The sequence below is a fragment of the Aethalodelphis obliquidens genome, unplaced genomic scaffold (assembly GCF_003676395.1).
Source record: "Aethalodelphis obliquidens isolate GAN/ISIS:26980383/991018 unplaced genomic scaffold, ASM367639v1 scaffold29, whole genome shotgun sequence".
In the NCBI taxonomy this organism is placed as follows: domain Eukaryota; kingdom Metazoa; phylum Chordata; class Mammalia; order Artiodactyla; family Delphinidae; genus Aethalodelphis; species Aethalodelphis obliquidens.
The window spans coordinates 20147842-20164396 of NW_020837973.1; the positions used below are offsets into that span (position 1 = coordinate 20147842).

At 36.4% G+C, this 16555-nt stretch overlaps 1 protein-coding gene across 2 annotated transcripts in view; it reads right to left on the reverse strand.

Moving 5' to 3' along the window:
- The window catches only part of LOC113630176 (cadherin-10), a 119623-nt gene that overhangs the window by 12298 nt on the left and 90770 nt on the right, over positions 1 to 16555 (reverse strand). For both annotated transcript variants that reach the window (XM_027125367.1, XM_027125366.1), the window contains exons 5-7: positions 12888 to 13075; positions 11096 to 11349; positions 6571 to 6707 (exon numbers count right to left, since the gene is read on the reverse strand). In XM_027125367.1, the coding sequence (XP_026981168.1) occupies positions 6571 to 6707; positions 11096 to 11349; positions 12888 to 13075 (579 nt within the window). The remainder of the gene's footprint in view (positions 1 to 6570; positions 6708 to 11095; positions 11350 to 12887; positions 13076 to 16555) is intronic.

The window sequence follows — 16555 nt, forward strand, 5'->3', positions numbered from 1 at the left end:
ACAATCCAGTATAATTGAGTTCATATTATATTTGTGTCCTTATTCTCCAAATACACAATATAAGAACAAATATTTATTAAATCTTTATTATATGTCATTATATTTCTTAATTTATACCATTTTTTTTGGATGAAGAGTGGTTTTAAATAAATTAGTAACTTGCCCGAGGTCATCTACGTGGTAGTTGTTATATTACAACCTACCCTTCTGACTACTTCTATCACTAAAATGTATTCCAACAGCTACTCTCATCCCTCCTTTTGGAAATTTTAATATATAGCTACTAATTTTACAAACTGGATGGAAATTTACAATGAAATACAAGATTTTAAATGTTTCATTAATACAATTGTTACTGGTACCATTTCTGTTGGTACCTGGTACCTGTTACTGGTACCAGGCTCAATTTTGTATAACAAAATTAGTTCAATAGTAACATGTAGTGTAGTAATCATGATTTTTTTTGGCTAAAATCAAGGGCATCAAAGTTTTCACATAAAAATATGCATTTAAAAATATGTTTTGATTTGTAAATGGAATTTTAAAATATATCTTAGCCTTGGGTAACAACCGCATATTAGTCATAATTGCATTATCTCCACCAAGAATTTTTCTAGGCACTTGCACTGATATCTGAGGTGTTTGGAGATCTTAAATTCAGGTTTATATTCATCAGCCTTTGTGATGTCAAAATCTCAGTCTCTGGATATAGTTCAACTTCTTTGTGAACTTCAGTAAAGTCAAGCTCAAGATCAATATAAAAGGAGAAAGGAGATAATTCGCTAAAAATAAAGCAAAAAAAAAATAGATAAGCTGAGGGACAGTAGCCATCTTACTAAGTGGCCTCTACCAACTTTGGTTATGAATAATATGATTTACCCTTGTGAAATTTATCTGATTTTCTAATTTTATCTAAATAATTTTCAGACACAAGGGTTAAAAAATATTGTCAGGTACAAACAGGGAGTATATCACTACTCAAGAGAATTTATTTCTCCTCCCTTCTCTCCATGTAATTTTAATGTTACTAAAATAATTAAATCATCATTTTAAAAAAGTAACATGTAAGAACTGATTACTTGGCAGGGTCGTTTACAAGGCTGAGTAGTATGAAGCAAGGCAGACACTTCCATCTGAAGTGTATTTACCTTACTTTACTCTTTTCAAGGGAAACTTTAAAGTGCATCTCCTCTTTAACACTCTTGTTTAGTCTTCCTTCAGTCTTCTTAACCCATATGTGTTCAGTTCTCAGGCTCTGATTTCATATTTGCTAATCTATTGCTGCATATTATTCACTTCTTAGTATGTCAGGTGGTTAGAGTTTAGATCCTGGAGTCAAACAGAGTTGACCTGATCCCCAGGTCTACCACTTATTCATTGTGTGACTTTGGCCAGTTTACACTCTGTCTCTAATGCCTCAGTTTACTCAAAATGAATCAAAATAGAACTTCTGATCTTATACAGTTATTTGAATAATTAGGTGAGCTAATGCATGGAAACTTCTTATCGAAGTATCAGTTTGTTGGTATACACACAAAACAAATACATGTTGACTATTGTTATTAAGATCCTTTATTATCATTGTCATATCTTCCTTTTTTGAAATTTATTTATCTATTATTTATTTTTGTCTACGTTGGGTCTTTGTTGCTGCGTGCAGGTTTTCTCTAGTTGCAGCGAGCAGGGGCTACTCTTCATTGTGGTGTGTGGGTTTCTCATTGCGGTGGTTTGTCTTTATTGCGTAGCACGGGCTCTAGGTGTGCAGGCTTCAGTAGTTGTGGCACGTGGGCTCAGTAGTTGTGGTTCACAGGCTCTAGAGCGCAGGCTCAGTAGTTGTGGCGCATGAGCATAGTTGCTCCGAGGCATGTGGGATCTTCCTGGACCAGGGCTCAAACCTGTGTCCCCTGCATTGACAGGGAGATTCTTAACCACTGCGCCAACAGGGAAGTACCACTGTCATATCTTATTTCCTTACATTACTTAAAAGCTTAAGCTATCTTTCTCCACGCAAAGCATGTACACAATAAAAATGTGTTAACTAGCTTTCCTGCAATTCATGTGGGTCTCAAGAGGAGTACATTTGGGAAAAAGTGAGGAGAGGAGAAAAAAATGAGAAAAATGTTTTTCTGCTATTTTCCTACCTCCCTCACTCCTAAACAACTTGCTAAAACCCAGAGGCATAGTGTTCACCTCCAAATGAATCCTCAACTACCCCGAGTTACTTGATGCTATGGGGAAGAGTGGGAAGGCATGATTCTTCTGTATTTTCTAGAATGTGCTCTTTAACCTACTTTTATAGTTAATGGACATAATCTACATGTTTTCCTTCAATACAAAGTCTTGACATAAAAATAACTCTTGGGTTTCCCTGGTGGCGCAGTGGTTGAGAATCCGCCTGCCAATGCAGAGGACACGGGTTCGTGCCCTGGTCAGGGAAGATCCCACATGCCGCGGAGCGGCTGGGCCTGTGAGCCATGGCCGCTGAGCCTGCGCGTCCAGAGCCTGTGCTCCGCAACGGGAGAGGCCACAACAGTGAGAGGCCCGCATACCGCAAAAAAACCAAAAAAACAAAAAAAACCTCTTTTGTTGGTAGCAATTCAGTTTCTAACTGTGCCACAGAAGCCAAGAAAGACAAAAGTTTCACATCTAAAAAACTGCATTGTCAGTCCCTTCCCTAACACAATATGGAGATTCTCCAGCCTCTTTACAGGTAACTCAAGGCTCTTCAAATCAAAAGCTAAATCCACGGGGATAAACACGTTTTGTAAAGCACCAGGCCTGGAGTCACCTATTCAAAAAACAGTGCTTACACTAATCTTTTTACTGGCAGATGCGGCTGCTTAGGTAGAAATAAAAATATAAAGCCTTCCAAGGAAGCATCCTACTGAATAGGAGCTGGCATATATTTACCACCTGAGACTCTTGGTCATCCAGCAAACTCTACTGTAGTGAGAATGTGTGAGCAGCAAAGGATCTTAAAATGTATGTCCTAAGGTAAAACCACGCCACGTATTCACAGGCTTTTCCATACCTCCAGGAAGAAGAAAGTATAAATCGTTATCTAGAAATCCCAGGCTTTAGAAAGAGGTATCTCTTCTACCTACTTAAGGCAAGGATTTCTACTAATGAGGAAGCAGGTATAGAAAATGGAGTCCTTCAGTCATAAACTTTGCTCTACTGTTGTCAGAATATATTGCAATGCTTATAATTTAATCTTCAGATGTGGTTATAGGAACTCATTGGTTTCTACATCAAAGTGTTTTACAATCCCTGATTATGACCTTAATTTTAGATTTTATATTCTCCACATGGGATTTTAAAATACTTTTTAAAGAAGAAAAAGAGAAGTTATTCCATGGTATAGTGCATTAAATGATTACCTGGAGTAATACTTTCCATACGATGGGATACACTGATATGAATGTAGAATTAAACTGTTAGAGGCAGAGCCTGGAAACATTGGTAAGAAGTACATTTCCAGGCCGTTCTGCACTACTCTGGACTTGGTGTATGGCATGCTTACCACAAACCCAGTGTTTAAAATCTAGTGAAAACAATTCCTTACATGCTGTTTCCCTCTCCCCCTCATTCCATTTGATAATCGGAACAGTATGATGGGCCCCGACTGTTTGTGGCTTGGCAGGTAGACATTTCCAGCAGTTACTCCATAGATTGATTTTATTTACGGGCAGAAAGTAGGTTTAATTCTTAAAAAGAAGAACATAATTGACTTAGCTTTTTACAGAATTGTCATTACTTCAACTAGCTTTAGAAGTTAAATTTCTCAAAGTATCTGAAATGGAAAATGCAATTCCGAGGTCATTAGGCTTGAATAAGGACCTTGAATAGAGCATAGAGCACAAACAATCATGATTCTGGAGTAATCAGACTGGATCCTGTCGGGCACATCTAAACACTGTGATATGGATACAGATAGAGAAATAAAACTTTCCTTAAGAAAAACTAAAAAATTCTTCAGTTCACCCTGAGAGACACAGCTATTTATATCTCATTATGGAAAAACTGGATTGTTTGGATGGTGGGGTTAATCTATATTTCAGAGGCAGATTTAAGAAAAAATTAAATCTAGTACTTTCTCTTGAGGCATTAAGTTCATTGCTGATGGTCAGTCTAGCCTGGTTCCATCCTTCTGAGACTCTTCGTAATTCAGCCCCAATGCCCTGCTTTCCAAATCTTGGAATGATTACTTCGAATAACTTGACCTTGATATATGTTTGTGGATTCAGCTTAGTTTTTCAGATCTGAAATGTATAGGCTTAGTTTTTTTTGGGTTTTTTTTACCATGATTCAGTCCCTAATTTATGCTTCTTTTTAAAACAACGAGTTGCTCTATTCCATGCACATATCATAATGCAGGAATCAGAAACCATGAACAGGTTTGTGTGTGTGGGCAGGGCTGGCTCATGGCCATGTCTAACTGAGCAGGGCCTCACACTCAGAAGGGCCCCACACACCCTTATTTAATGCTCTGCTGTAGCCATCTTTTTTTTTTTTTTTAAACATCTTTATTGGAATATAATTGTTTTACAATGGTGTGATAGTTTCTGCTTTATAACAAAGTGAATCAGCTGTACATATACATATATCCTCATATCTCCTCCCTCTTGCGTCTCCCTCCCACCCTCCCTATCCCCCCCCTCTAGGTGGTCACAAAGCACCGAGCTGATCTCCCTGTGCTTTGCGGCTGCTTCCCACTAGCTATCTATTTTACATTTGGTAGTGTATGTAAGTCGGTGCCACTCTCTCAGGTCGTCCCAGCTTACCCTTCCCCCTCCCCGTGTCCTTAAGTCCATGCTCTACGTCGGTGTCTTTATTCCTGTCCTGCCCCTAAGTTCTTCAGAACCTTTTTTTTTTTTTAGATTCCATATATATGTGTTAGCATACGGTATTTGTTTTTCTCTTTCTGACTTACGTCTCTCTGTATGACAGACTGTAGGTCCATCCACCTCACTACAAATAGTGCAATTTTGTTTCATTTTATGGCTGAGCAATATTCCATTGTATATATGTGCCACATCTTCTTTATCCATTCATCTGTCGATGGACACCTAGGTTGCTTCTATGTCCTGGCTATTGTAAATAGAGCTGCAGCGAACATTGTGGTACATGTCTCTTTTTGAATTATGGTTTTCTCAGGGTATATGCCCAGTAGTGGGATTGCTGGGTCGTATGGTAGTTCTATTTTTAGTTTTTTAAGGAACCTCCATACTGTTCTCCATAGTGGCTGTATCAATTTACATTCCCACCAACAGTGCAAGAGGGTTCCCTTTTCTCCACACCCTCTCCAGCATTTATTGTTTGTAGGTTTTATGATGATGGCTATTCTGACAGCTGTGAGGTGATACCTCATTATAGTTTTGATTTGCATTTCTCTAATGATTAGTGATGTTGCGCATCCTTTCATGTGTTTGTTGGCCATCTGTATATCTTCCTTGGAGAAATGTCTATTTAGGTCTTCTGCCCATTTTTGGATTGGGTTGGTTGTTTTTTTGATATTGAGCTGCATGAGCTGCTTATAAATTTTAGAGATTAATCCTTTGTCAGTTGCTTCATTTGCAAATAATTTTCTCCCATTCTGAGGGTTGCCTTTTCGTCTTGTTTATGTTCTCCTTTGCTGTGCAAAAGTTTTTAGTTTCATTAGGTCCCATTTTTTTATTTTTGTTTTTATTTCCATTTCTCTAGGAGGTGGGTCAAAAGGATCTTGCTGTGATTTATGTCATAGAGTGTTCTGCCTATGTTTTCCTCTAAGAGTTTGATAGTGTTGCCATCTTAAATTTCTTAATCATGTTTTAACATGAGGCCTGATACTTTCATTTTATAATAGGCTCTAAAAATTATGTAACCAGTCCTGTGTATGGACAAGAACTTTTGCAATTAGAGACAGATATGATTTTGAATGCTGGCTTTGTCTGTTACTAGCTGGATGAAATTTTGTAAATTTGGTATAGAATTAAGTCATTCTAGAAACAGAATGACTAGTTTAAAATCCCAGTTTTACTACTTCTGGCATTGTGACTTTGGACAAGTTACTAATATCCCTGGAGTCTTATTTCCTTCTCTGTTAAATAAGGTCAAGAAAAATATTAGGAGGAAAGAATTAATTTAAAATTCTTAGAATAATACCTTCACCGAGTGTTTAATGTTAGCTCTTATTACTAATATCTTTGTTTCTTCACCTGTAAAAAGGAAGTAATATTATCTATCTCTGTGTTTATTGTTAAATAATGGACTCCCAGCATTTTAGCATAGATTTTAATTCATGGCATCCAAGCAACAATTTTAATACATTTCCCTTTCTCCCAAAGAGAATATCTTTAGTTTCCAATTCTAGATCATTTTTATGAGTTAATATTAAATGTAGATTTGTGGATGCCTACAGCTATTTCTCAGTATATATAGAAACTATTGAAAAAAATTATAGGTGTAGAGAAGCCTTTTAAAACCTTAGATTGAAATTACAACTCATGTGTGCAATGAGAAGAAATTATTCTTAATACAAAATAAAACCTAAAATTATGCTAAATATGATATACATAAAACTCATCTTACTGATTTCAGCAGCGATAACAGTAAGATTGTGCCACTGAGATAGTTCACGGTCAAGTGGCTTTGATGTATAAAGGGATCCATTTCCAGAATGTATGTTAAAAATCCTGTCGAGGTCAGTGTGGCGATCCAAGGAAAATCTGAACATCGAGGGCAGAGAAAAACACATGGCAGCATTACTGATGGTTTGCAGGAGAAAGTGGTGAAATGCAAAGACACATATATAGTGATATATAATAATTTCAGGAAAGTACATAGTACTGATCCAGGATGCAGACTGTGTAATGGATTTATCACAAACACACACACACACAAACTGACCCTCTCCCATCCTCCCAAAACCTCTTCCCAAGACCTGAATTGACCTTTGTTCTGCATTCAAATGCTGGTCTTCTGAATGTTTGTTTAATTAAATCATTGTCTATTGCATATTCAACTAACCTTGAGGTATTTTTCCACAAAACTTGGAATTACAATTTTACATTACCAACGGACATTACCTAGTGATTGAGAACTCTGTTGAAGAATTATTACAAGGATCAAATGCAAAATATCATTCCCACTAGTAAAGTCTTTTAGTAAGAATACTGGAGACAGCATTAGTTCCCTCAGAGTAGTAGATCATCAATTTATGATGGTGTTCAGCAGCTTCAAAGTATGATACCCAGGTAGCTTTGGTTTCTTACCCACATGTATCATTATAAAATGTATACATTTTAACTAGAAATGTTTTAAAAATAGAAAAGTTTGGGATAGGAGTTCTTATATGTTTGTATCAAATTAAATCTTAGTATATATATTACAAAACCAACTATTCTGCAAATTGATTAAAGGCATTGTGTCGGGTGTCATTCCAAAGCCCAACTACAGGTTTATCAAACAGGATGATGTAGTTGGGATAAGTTCCATTATTTGGGGGGTTGTCAGCCAAGGTTTAAAAGAGCTGTACATTGGTGGTTCCTGCCACTTCACAAGCCTAGTTGTTTACAAACGTTTCTTAATTCTTGAGTTAGCAAGCATAATCCCCCAAGTTATCTTTAATGTTCCCTATTTAAAAACTTAAAAAACAAATCAAAATAAACATGACAAAACTAGGAGTAATATCTAGTTATGGCATATATTTTCCTAAGCCACAACTGTCATTTATTTGAAGGAACAAGATATGAAATATTATTTTTAAATAGTATTTTGTAAGTAATAACACAAAATAATTTTGAAAGTGCTGTAAAACTTTTTTCTTTTAGTGTTCCAAACGTATAATATTTCCAAAAATCAATTGAAATTTATGATCTTTTTGTGGGGTTTTTAATAAATTACACTAGAAGAATAACAACATTTTGATACAGTTAATATGATTTTATTTTTGAGGATTGCTTATTTTAGATTTTTATTTTAAATCAGTTCTAAGTAGAATCGACCAGTAATTTGCAAATTTCCTTAATAAACCCCATCCCTCTCTATTAACACAATATAGATTTAGTTTTGTATTCAAACTACATGCTTTAGCCATTCACAAATAAAGCAAAACATTGTATCTCTATATCTGGAATAATTCACAAATTACATCCCAAGTTGACATAATTATTTTACTACTGAAAGAGTCAACGTAAATTTTACCTCCTCCTTGGACTGTTCCATGATTACCTGAAGTAGAAGCTATTTGTCCCCTTCCATCCTAAAGCACCTTGTACCATCATCTCTGCCATTTACCACATTGTATTAGGAATTCATCTCATCTCACATCTCAAACAGGAAATCAAGCATGAAAACAGCAAGCATCATACTTGGAATCTAGTAGATACTCAATGAATCTTATTTCTCATACTGAATCTTCTTTCCTAACAGACTGAGAATTCCCTGAGAAACAAATTAGTAACTGACATGGTGACCTACAAATATTTGTTGAATGACTTCTTTGGCATTTTGGCAAATGATAAGTATCCTTATTTCTACAGAAATATGACAGGAAGTTGCATTATGTAAATCAATATAGAGCATCATTGTCTTTTCCAAATCCATTTTATGTGTGTTTTGTCTTTTTTCTTGTAGTTCAGTTTAAAAGCTAGTGACAAAATTTAAAGGATTATGTGAAATTATCTTGAAGATACAGAGAGATCCTGGTTCTTTTTCAAACCTGATATAATTATAGTTGACACTTGAACAACATGGGTTTGAATTTCCTGGGTCTACTTATATGCAGATATTTTCAGAAAATATAAACTAGAGTCTGTGTTTATTGAATAAATAAATGTGAGGTTGAATCCTTGGACACGGAACCGCGGATGCAGAGGGCCAACTATAAAGTTACACTCAGATTTTTGACTGTGGGGAGGGGGCGAGGGGAGATTTGCACCCCTAATCCCTGAGTTGTTCAAGGGGCAACCGTTTATTTTTCAATTCTCTATCGGTAAATTATGTTTATTACCTAACATTTTCATTTAAAAAAATCAGTTCCAAAAGACAAATTTTAGGTAAATACCTTTGATTATTGCATTAACATCTACAATACATGACACGGACAGTTTATAACATGACCAGTATTATCCGATTATCCATCCCTAAATACATTGCTTTAGTAAAACTACTTTACCTCTTTGATTATATATATACATCTTTTTAATCTGCATGGCCTATCAAGATTAACATCCAAAAATATTCATTTTCTTTTTCTACATCAAGTTAGTATAAATTCAAATATACAACAACGATCTTAGCTAGACTCTGTCATTAATAAGCAATGAAGTCATTAATTCTGTTGCTTAGTACACATAAATGGATTCTTTTCTCCTGGTCCTGAAATTTGCATCCTGATGAAAAATTTAACTTAAGAAAGAATCCACAGACATATTTTAACATGTAATAACCATTAGTCTATGAGAATATTTAGAATCTATTTCACTGTGTGGACAAATATATTGCCTCTTAATAATGCCACGATTTAAACTGAACTTTTTTTAAATATTACATTTTATTTTAAGAAGGCCATTTTAAAACCAGGAACACAGAACACAGGCTATTAAAATCAGTTAGGAGCTCTGCCAAGGGAATGCTTCATAGTATTCAATGGGGAAGAATAAGAGTGTATGTTCAATAAATGTCTACCGAAGGAATGACAAGAAAAAAAAAAAAAGCTTTAAAGGAGAAAAATCCAAAGAATGCAGCAATTTCAATGAAGATAAATGGATGGGAGAGGCATTTATGGGAAAACCATGCTGACAGATGGGACCTGTCCTTGACTACCATATGCAGGTTTTGTCTGCCAATATGTAACCTGTCATGTATGTGACATGTATGTGACTATAAGAAAATATTTAGGTAAAATTATATAAATCAAATAATAATTTTAATATATATGCATATAAATATATATGAAGTCACTTGATGATACGGCAGAACCTACAGAATTTAAACTTTGAGCTAGAGTCACATGGTGCATAAAAGTAGAGGTTCTGACATTCCACTGCTGCATAGTTAGGAGTCAGAGAAGTGTGTACTTGGAAATTGTACAACCACTTGAACTCCTACTAGACTGGCCCACATTGTAAAAAGGATAAGCAAAATCAGTCTGCTGAGGATAAGGAAACAAATGAAATCCAAAATAATTGATGGACTAACAGTTTAAAGTGAGCAGTAATTTTGATCCTGAATATTGTATATAGATATTTGTACTTTTTTAAAATGAGAGAACAAATGTCAGTGAAAACTTTGTCTTTCTCATTTGTATGTTTTTATCACATCTTATATGTTTTTAGGTGCCATAAGAAAACAAAGCAAAACAAAAATTTGAAATGACTCTGATCTTTCTGGAATGTTCTAAACTTTTTGATATAGCCAAAAGAACACCAAAAAAACTTCCCCCTTTGCTGGTAGGATATAGAAGTTTCTAAAATCATAACTACATTGTAACATTGTTATGATTATATAATTTTTAATTATTAAAACTCCTCTCAACCTCATATTATTTAAGAACCCAAAAGCACAGAGAAATTGATTTTGTTACATTGCAGATGCACAGCTGAAATAGTCCCCTTTATCTGTACCAGGCGTCAGAACAACAAATATCTTAAAGAGCCAGGCAGATGATACAAACCAAGTTTCAGTAACTGGCATGATTAAAATGGAATCAAACTATGAAATGTGTGCATACCTTGCCCCAGAACACAATTTATTTTAAATACTTGTGCTCACCCAACATATGCACAGCTCTATCCTTTTTTTTTGCCGTATGCGGGCCTCTCACTGTTGTGGCCTTTCCCGTTGCGGAGGACAGGTTCCAGACGCACAGGCTCAGCGGCCATGGCTCACGGGGCTAGCCGCTCCGCGGCATGTGGGATCTTCCCGGACCGGGGCACGAACCCATGTCCCCTCGTGTCCCCTGCATCGACAGGAGGACTCTCAACCACTGCGCCACCAGGGAAGTCCAACACAGCTCTATCTTTTAATGCATTAAACGCTTTAAATAGCATCTCATGCTCTCTACATTTACTTCAATTCCCTTTCTTTTCATCCTAAGCATAAGCATAATTACCTAATGGGGCTAGAAGTAGAATCTGGGTCCCTTGCCATCACAGTACCAATGATTGTACCCACTTCAATATCTTCATGAACCTCAAACAGATAGGAGGATCTGCTGAAAACAGGTGGTTCGTCCACATCTTCAATAGAGATTTTCACAATTGCCGTATCTTTAAATGGTCCTAGGTAATAAAAACGTGGATCCACATGGGTATTTTCTGCTTCAACCTTCAGAGTGTAAAGCCTTCGGCTCTCATAGTCAAGTGGCTGTATTAAAAATAATTAAGTAAATAAATCATCAAATTAGATTGAGGGAAATTGAATTATATGTTCCTTCCAAGTTACAGTATGATTTTTAAAGCCTAGTTGAGTTGTCAAGTTGTTTATAAACTGTAAATAATTAAAATTAATAAAAATATATAATCTTTACACATCAGGTGGAATTCAATTTTTACTTCTTATGTACTTAAAATGTAGTACTTCAGAACATAGGAAAATGAGATTTTAAATCTTAGAAAAATTGAAAAGGATATTAAGACCTGTCTCATATAGTAGAAACTCATTACAAAACATGGCCTGGTGGATTGTGTGTGTGTTTGTGTGTACGTATGTGTGCTGAGCTGTTGGCTACTGCTAAGTTTTTCTAAGTAAAAAATTCAGTAATCTTTTAAAATATATGTTGTGATACATCCATTCCGTTCAACAGGCTCATGGCACTACATAAACTTGATGAAATTTTGAAGACTAATACAAAACTTTTCAGCAGTTATATGAAACATTGAAAATAAGAAAAACCTTGGGTAAAGAGAAAAATTTTGATAGCTAATTGGTAATTAGGTTACATTATGAAACAAAAAGGAACTTAAATATTCAGTAGGTCACTCCTTTGCTGGTCATTGTCTGTTTAAAAGTGGTTGTGTACCTTGAACTTTGCAATAGACTCTGAGGAGAGTTCCGTGATTAACTGACGGTTACTTTATGCAAATAGAGTGTTCAGGACATTTCATTAGGACATACATTTTACTGGGCCTTATTTTTTCTTATAAGGATGGTACTGAATGTACAATAAAAAACTAGTTACCTTTAAATCATATCACTGAGCATATGTTAGCAGAAAAGTTTAATTTATGTAGCAGAAGGGAAAATGTGAACAATGAAATTATTTTCCAATCCATGCTGTCTCTTTTTATTAGCAACTCTAATTATTGCTTCATACATCTGGATAGATGGCATGTTACTTTTTATGCCTCCAACTGTGATGATATATTACTATTATTAGTTATTAACTATTTTTTTAAGGAAACGATGTTAATAAGGGGCTTTTATTAACGTGGCTCAGAAATACAATCACATGTATATTAACTTGCCTTTTAAATTTTGTAAAATGTCAGGTTTCATGTTTTAATTAACAAAAACATTTGGTCAAAACATTCAAGGAGATCTTTGGCTTTATGTCTCTCATACTTATGGTTTTTTTTTTTTTTTTTGCGGTACTCGGGCCTCTCACTCTTGTGGCCTCTCCCGTTGCGGAGCACAGGCTCCGGACACGCAGGCTCAGCGGCCATGGCTCATGGGCCCAGCCGCTCCGCGGCATGTGGGATCTTCCCAGACCGGGGCACGAACCCGTGTCCGCTGCATCGGCAGGCGGACTCTCAACCACTGCGCCACCACGGAAGCCCTACTTATGCATTTACATTGGAACATGGTAGGGATATTTCTTAATGGACAGAGCATGAGTGGATAATACATATCGAAATCCCTACTTCCTAAACAGTCAGATGATTATTTCTATTGATGTTCTGCACCTTTTTCACAGTGATGATGCCTTCCTGTGTGTCCTTCTCAGTTCTGATGTCAAACATATCAATCCCATCACCATCAATAATTCGGTATTCTACTTCAGCATTTTTCCCAGTATCAGCATCAGTTGCTTTTACACTTCCAATGGATGTGCCAACTGGGGAGGATTCAAGAACTCGAAGATGGATGGTGTCTGTAAAGATTACAGAAAAGAAGAGAGAGAGAAAGAGATTTCTCCATAGAGTATTCTAAGGTAAAATGTGTATGAGAGAATATTATAAACCTTAAACTCTACATTAGATGTTGACTAATAAGTTGAATACACACAACATGGATAATATAAAGTCTAGGAACAGAAAAAGTGGAAATCTGGGGGATTTGGTCTGTGCCTATTATAAATAGTGAGACCCAATCTCTAATTGTATCAAGAGTTCTGTTTTTAAAAATGAGCATGTTGTCTGTTTTTGCATTTGCACAAGTAACTAGATATCAGCTTTGAGTGCACATATGTACCTGTGTGTGTTTATACAATCACAACAAATCACAGAATATACTGTGAATATTTATATGTTGCAGTGAACATATTTGAAAATTGTTTTTCTTTTGTTGTTTTTAGTTATTTACTACTCAGTTTATTTCAGCTGCAGGGCAGAACATTACAAAATTCCATGAAATCAGCCATAGTGGGGAAGAATCCCACTTCTATTTGTGACAGGAGACACAAAGGATACTCTGTGGGAGAAATACAAAGATGCCCTTCACAGTGTCAGTGTAAAAACACTAAATTCTGACCAATTCCCTTACATTTCAGAGCAAAACAAGAATTTATCTAAGCCCCTGGTACACCTACTCGTGCTTCAGCATGAACAACCTCTCCTGCTAATGAGATTTATATTTTAGTACCTGATCATAAACTACATGCTACTGACAGATTAATCGACCTGAGGGACACTTCTGGTTAGAGCACCTTCTTGCTCATAAACCTTAAGTAATTCTCCTTAATATACATAATAAAGTCCAGACCTCTTAGCTAGTCATGCTCTTGCCTGACTATATCTTTCCTAATGTGTCTTTCTGTTAGCCACTTCCAGGAAAGATCTGCACCAAACTGGACTTTTCAAAGCCTTCTTGTCAAAAATTAATTTCCTATATCTCTATAGTTCACATACTATTTCCCTCACATAAAATTCTTCCCCCCTCCATGAACCTCAAATAACCATAACACAATTTATCAAATATGAGAAAATGGGTCTATTATGTGCTGAGTGTTTAGGGGGCTATGGCCCTCAAAATTCCTATGTTGAACCCCTAACCCCCATTCACTACCTCAAAATATGACTGTACTAGAAGATAACGTCTTTAGAGAGGTAATTAAGGTTAAATGAGAACATTAGGGTGAGCCCTAATCTAACATGACTAGTGTCCTAATTTGGACACAGACAGGCACAGAGGAAAGCCTATGTGAAGACAGGGAGAAGATGGCCATCTACACGCCAATGAGAGGCCTCAGAAGAAACCACCTTGATCTTGGGCTTCCAGCTTCCAGAACTGTGAGAAAAGAAATGTCTATTGTTTAAACCATACAGTATGTGGTACTTTGTTATGGCAACCCTAACAAACTAATACAGGCATCTATATCTGCTCAGTTTGAAAAGTCCTTTTCTAGGAGACATCATTAAGACAGTTTCTACCACATTCTGGTTAGTCTCTTAATGCGTACTTTTTAATTCTTTTTGTACATTTTTTCTCTCTATTAATCTCTGGTAACACATTGTTGAATGCAGCTCTCAATTCATTCCTTAGCTACTATCTTGTTGGCTCTCTTTGCCTTTGCTATTTCTTCTGCTAGAAACAGCTGTTCCTAGATATTCAGATGGCTCATTCACTTTCTTCCTGCAGGTGATTGCTCAACTCTGACCCCTCAGAAGCTTTCACCAATAACCTTACTGAAAACAACTTTATTGAGAAGACCACTCCCAAAAACTCTTCATATCCCTTGTCACTGTTAGGCATTATATTATTTACTTGTTTATTTGTGTGTACCATGAGGATGTTGTATTGATACATGACAGGGAAGACTTTGTATTTTTTCACCTTTATATTCCCATTGTATTTCTTTGAATGTAGCAGCCTCTACATACTTATTCTTTTTTTTTTTTTTTTTTTTTTTTTTTTTTTTTTTTTTTTTTGCGGTACGCTGGCCTCCCACTGCCGTGGCCTCTCCCGCCGTGGAGCACAGGCTCCGGACGCGCAGGCCTAGCGGACACGGCCCACAGACCCAGCCGCTCCGCGGCATGTGGGATCCCCCCAGACCGGGGCACGAACCCGTGTCCCCTGCATCGGCAGGCGGACCCCCAACCACTGCGCCACCAGGGAAGCCTCATACTTATTCTCTCTTTTTTTTTTTTTTTTTTTTTTTTGCGGTACGCGGGCCTCTCACTGCTGTGGCCTCTCCTGTTGCGGAGCACGGGCTCCGGACACGCAGGCTCCGGACGTGCAGGCTCAGCGGCCATGGCTCACTGGCCCAGCCGTTCCGCGGCATGTGGGATCTTCCCGGACCGGGGCACGAACCCTTTTCCCCGTGCATCGGCAGGTGGACTTGCAACCACTGCACCACCAGGGAAGCCCCATACTTATTCTTATATTGGATAACTGAGAAGCTTCCTAACTAGTCTACCAGGTGCTATTCTTGGCCAAATCCACTCAAATCTCAGCTACTCTCAGTACACACTGCATCCATATTATCCCTTCGAAAACAATAATTTAATCAATAATTATTCAGAACTTCAAAACCATTTGATAGCTCTCTTTGTACTTAAAATAAAACATACAGAGGCTGGCCCTCCACAGATTGGATCCTTTTTATTGTCATTCCCTCCCTTAATTAATAGTCTCCATAACACTCCTTTAGGTTTAGGTCTCCTTTAGGTTTTTAAAATATGCTTTTCTTCTTCAATTTAATACACTTTTCTCCCTCATGAAAGATTTTCTACACAATGCGTTGCCTGGCAACCTCTAGCTCTTTCTTTTGATATACATTTATTTTCACTATGCTTCTACCTCAGAACATCATCAACTCTAGCCTACTTACTTCAACAACTTTCTTTTAAATATTAAATGTTAGAGAAGTAGCATCTCAATGAATTGATTTATTACACTGGAGCCGAAGTAGCCTTTCTAAAAGACAGAAATGATTTAACTTCTCTACTGAAAGCACTTTTTATTGATGTTAGAATAAATTCTTAATTTCTTCATTTGGTTTATAATGTCTTATAAAATCCGGGTTTAAAAAAAAAATCTTTAGTACCATGCTTATCTAGTCTCAAACCTAGAGTATATGTGGAATACAGCCAAAAATAAGTTTTTTCAATAAATGATCAGTCAACCAGACTAGAAACATTATAAATACATGGAATACTTAACAAAATAAATGCAAATAATATGGACGTTTCAACTGACATTTATATATATAAAACCTGTATGCACCATCTAGAGAATATAGATTCTTTTCAAGCAGGCATGAAACATTGAACCCAATTTGATCAAGTATTAAGTTATTAGACAAATTTGAATACATTTTAATAAATCAGTATCTACTAAATTCTCTGACCAGGATACAATTAAGATAGAGGTTAAAAGAAAAAAGATAATCCCCCAAATACTCATATTCTTG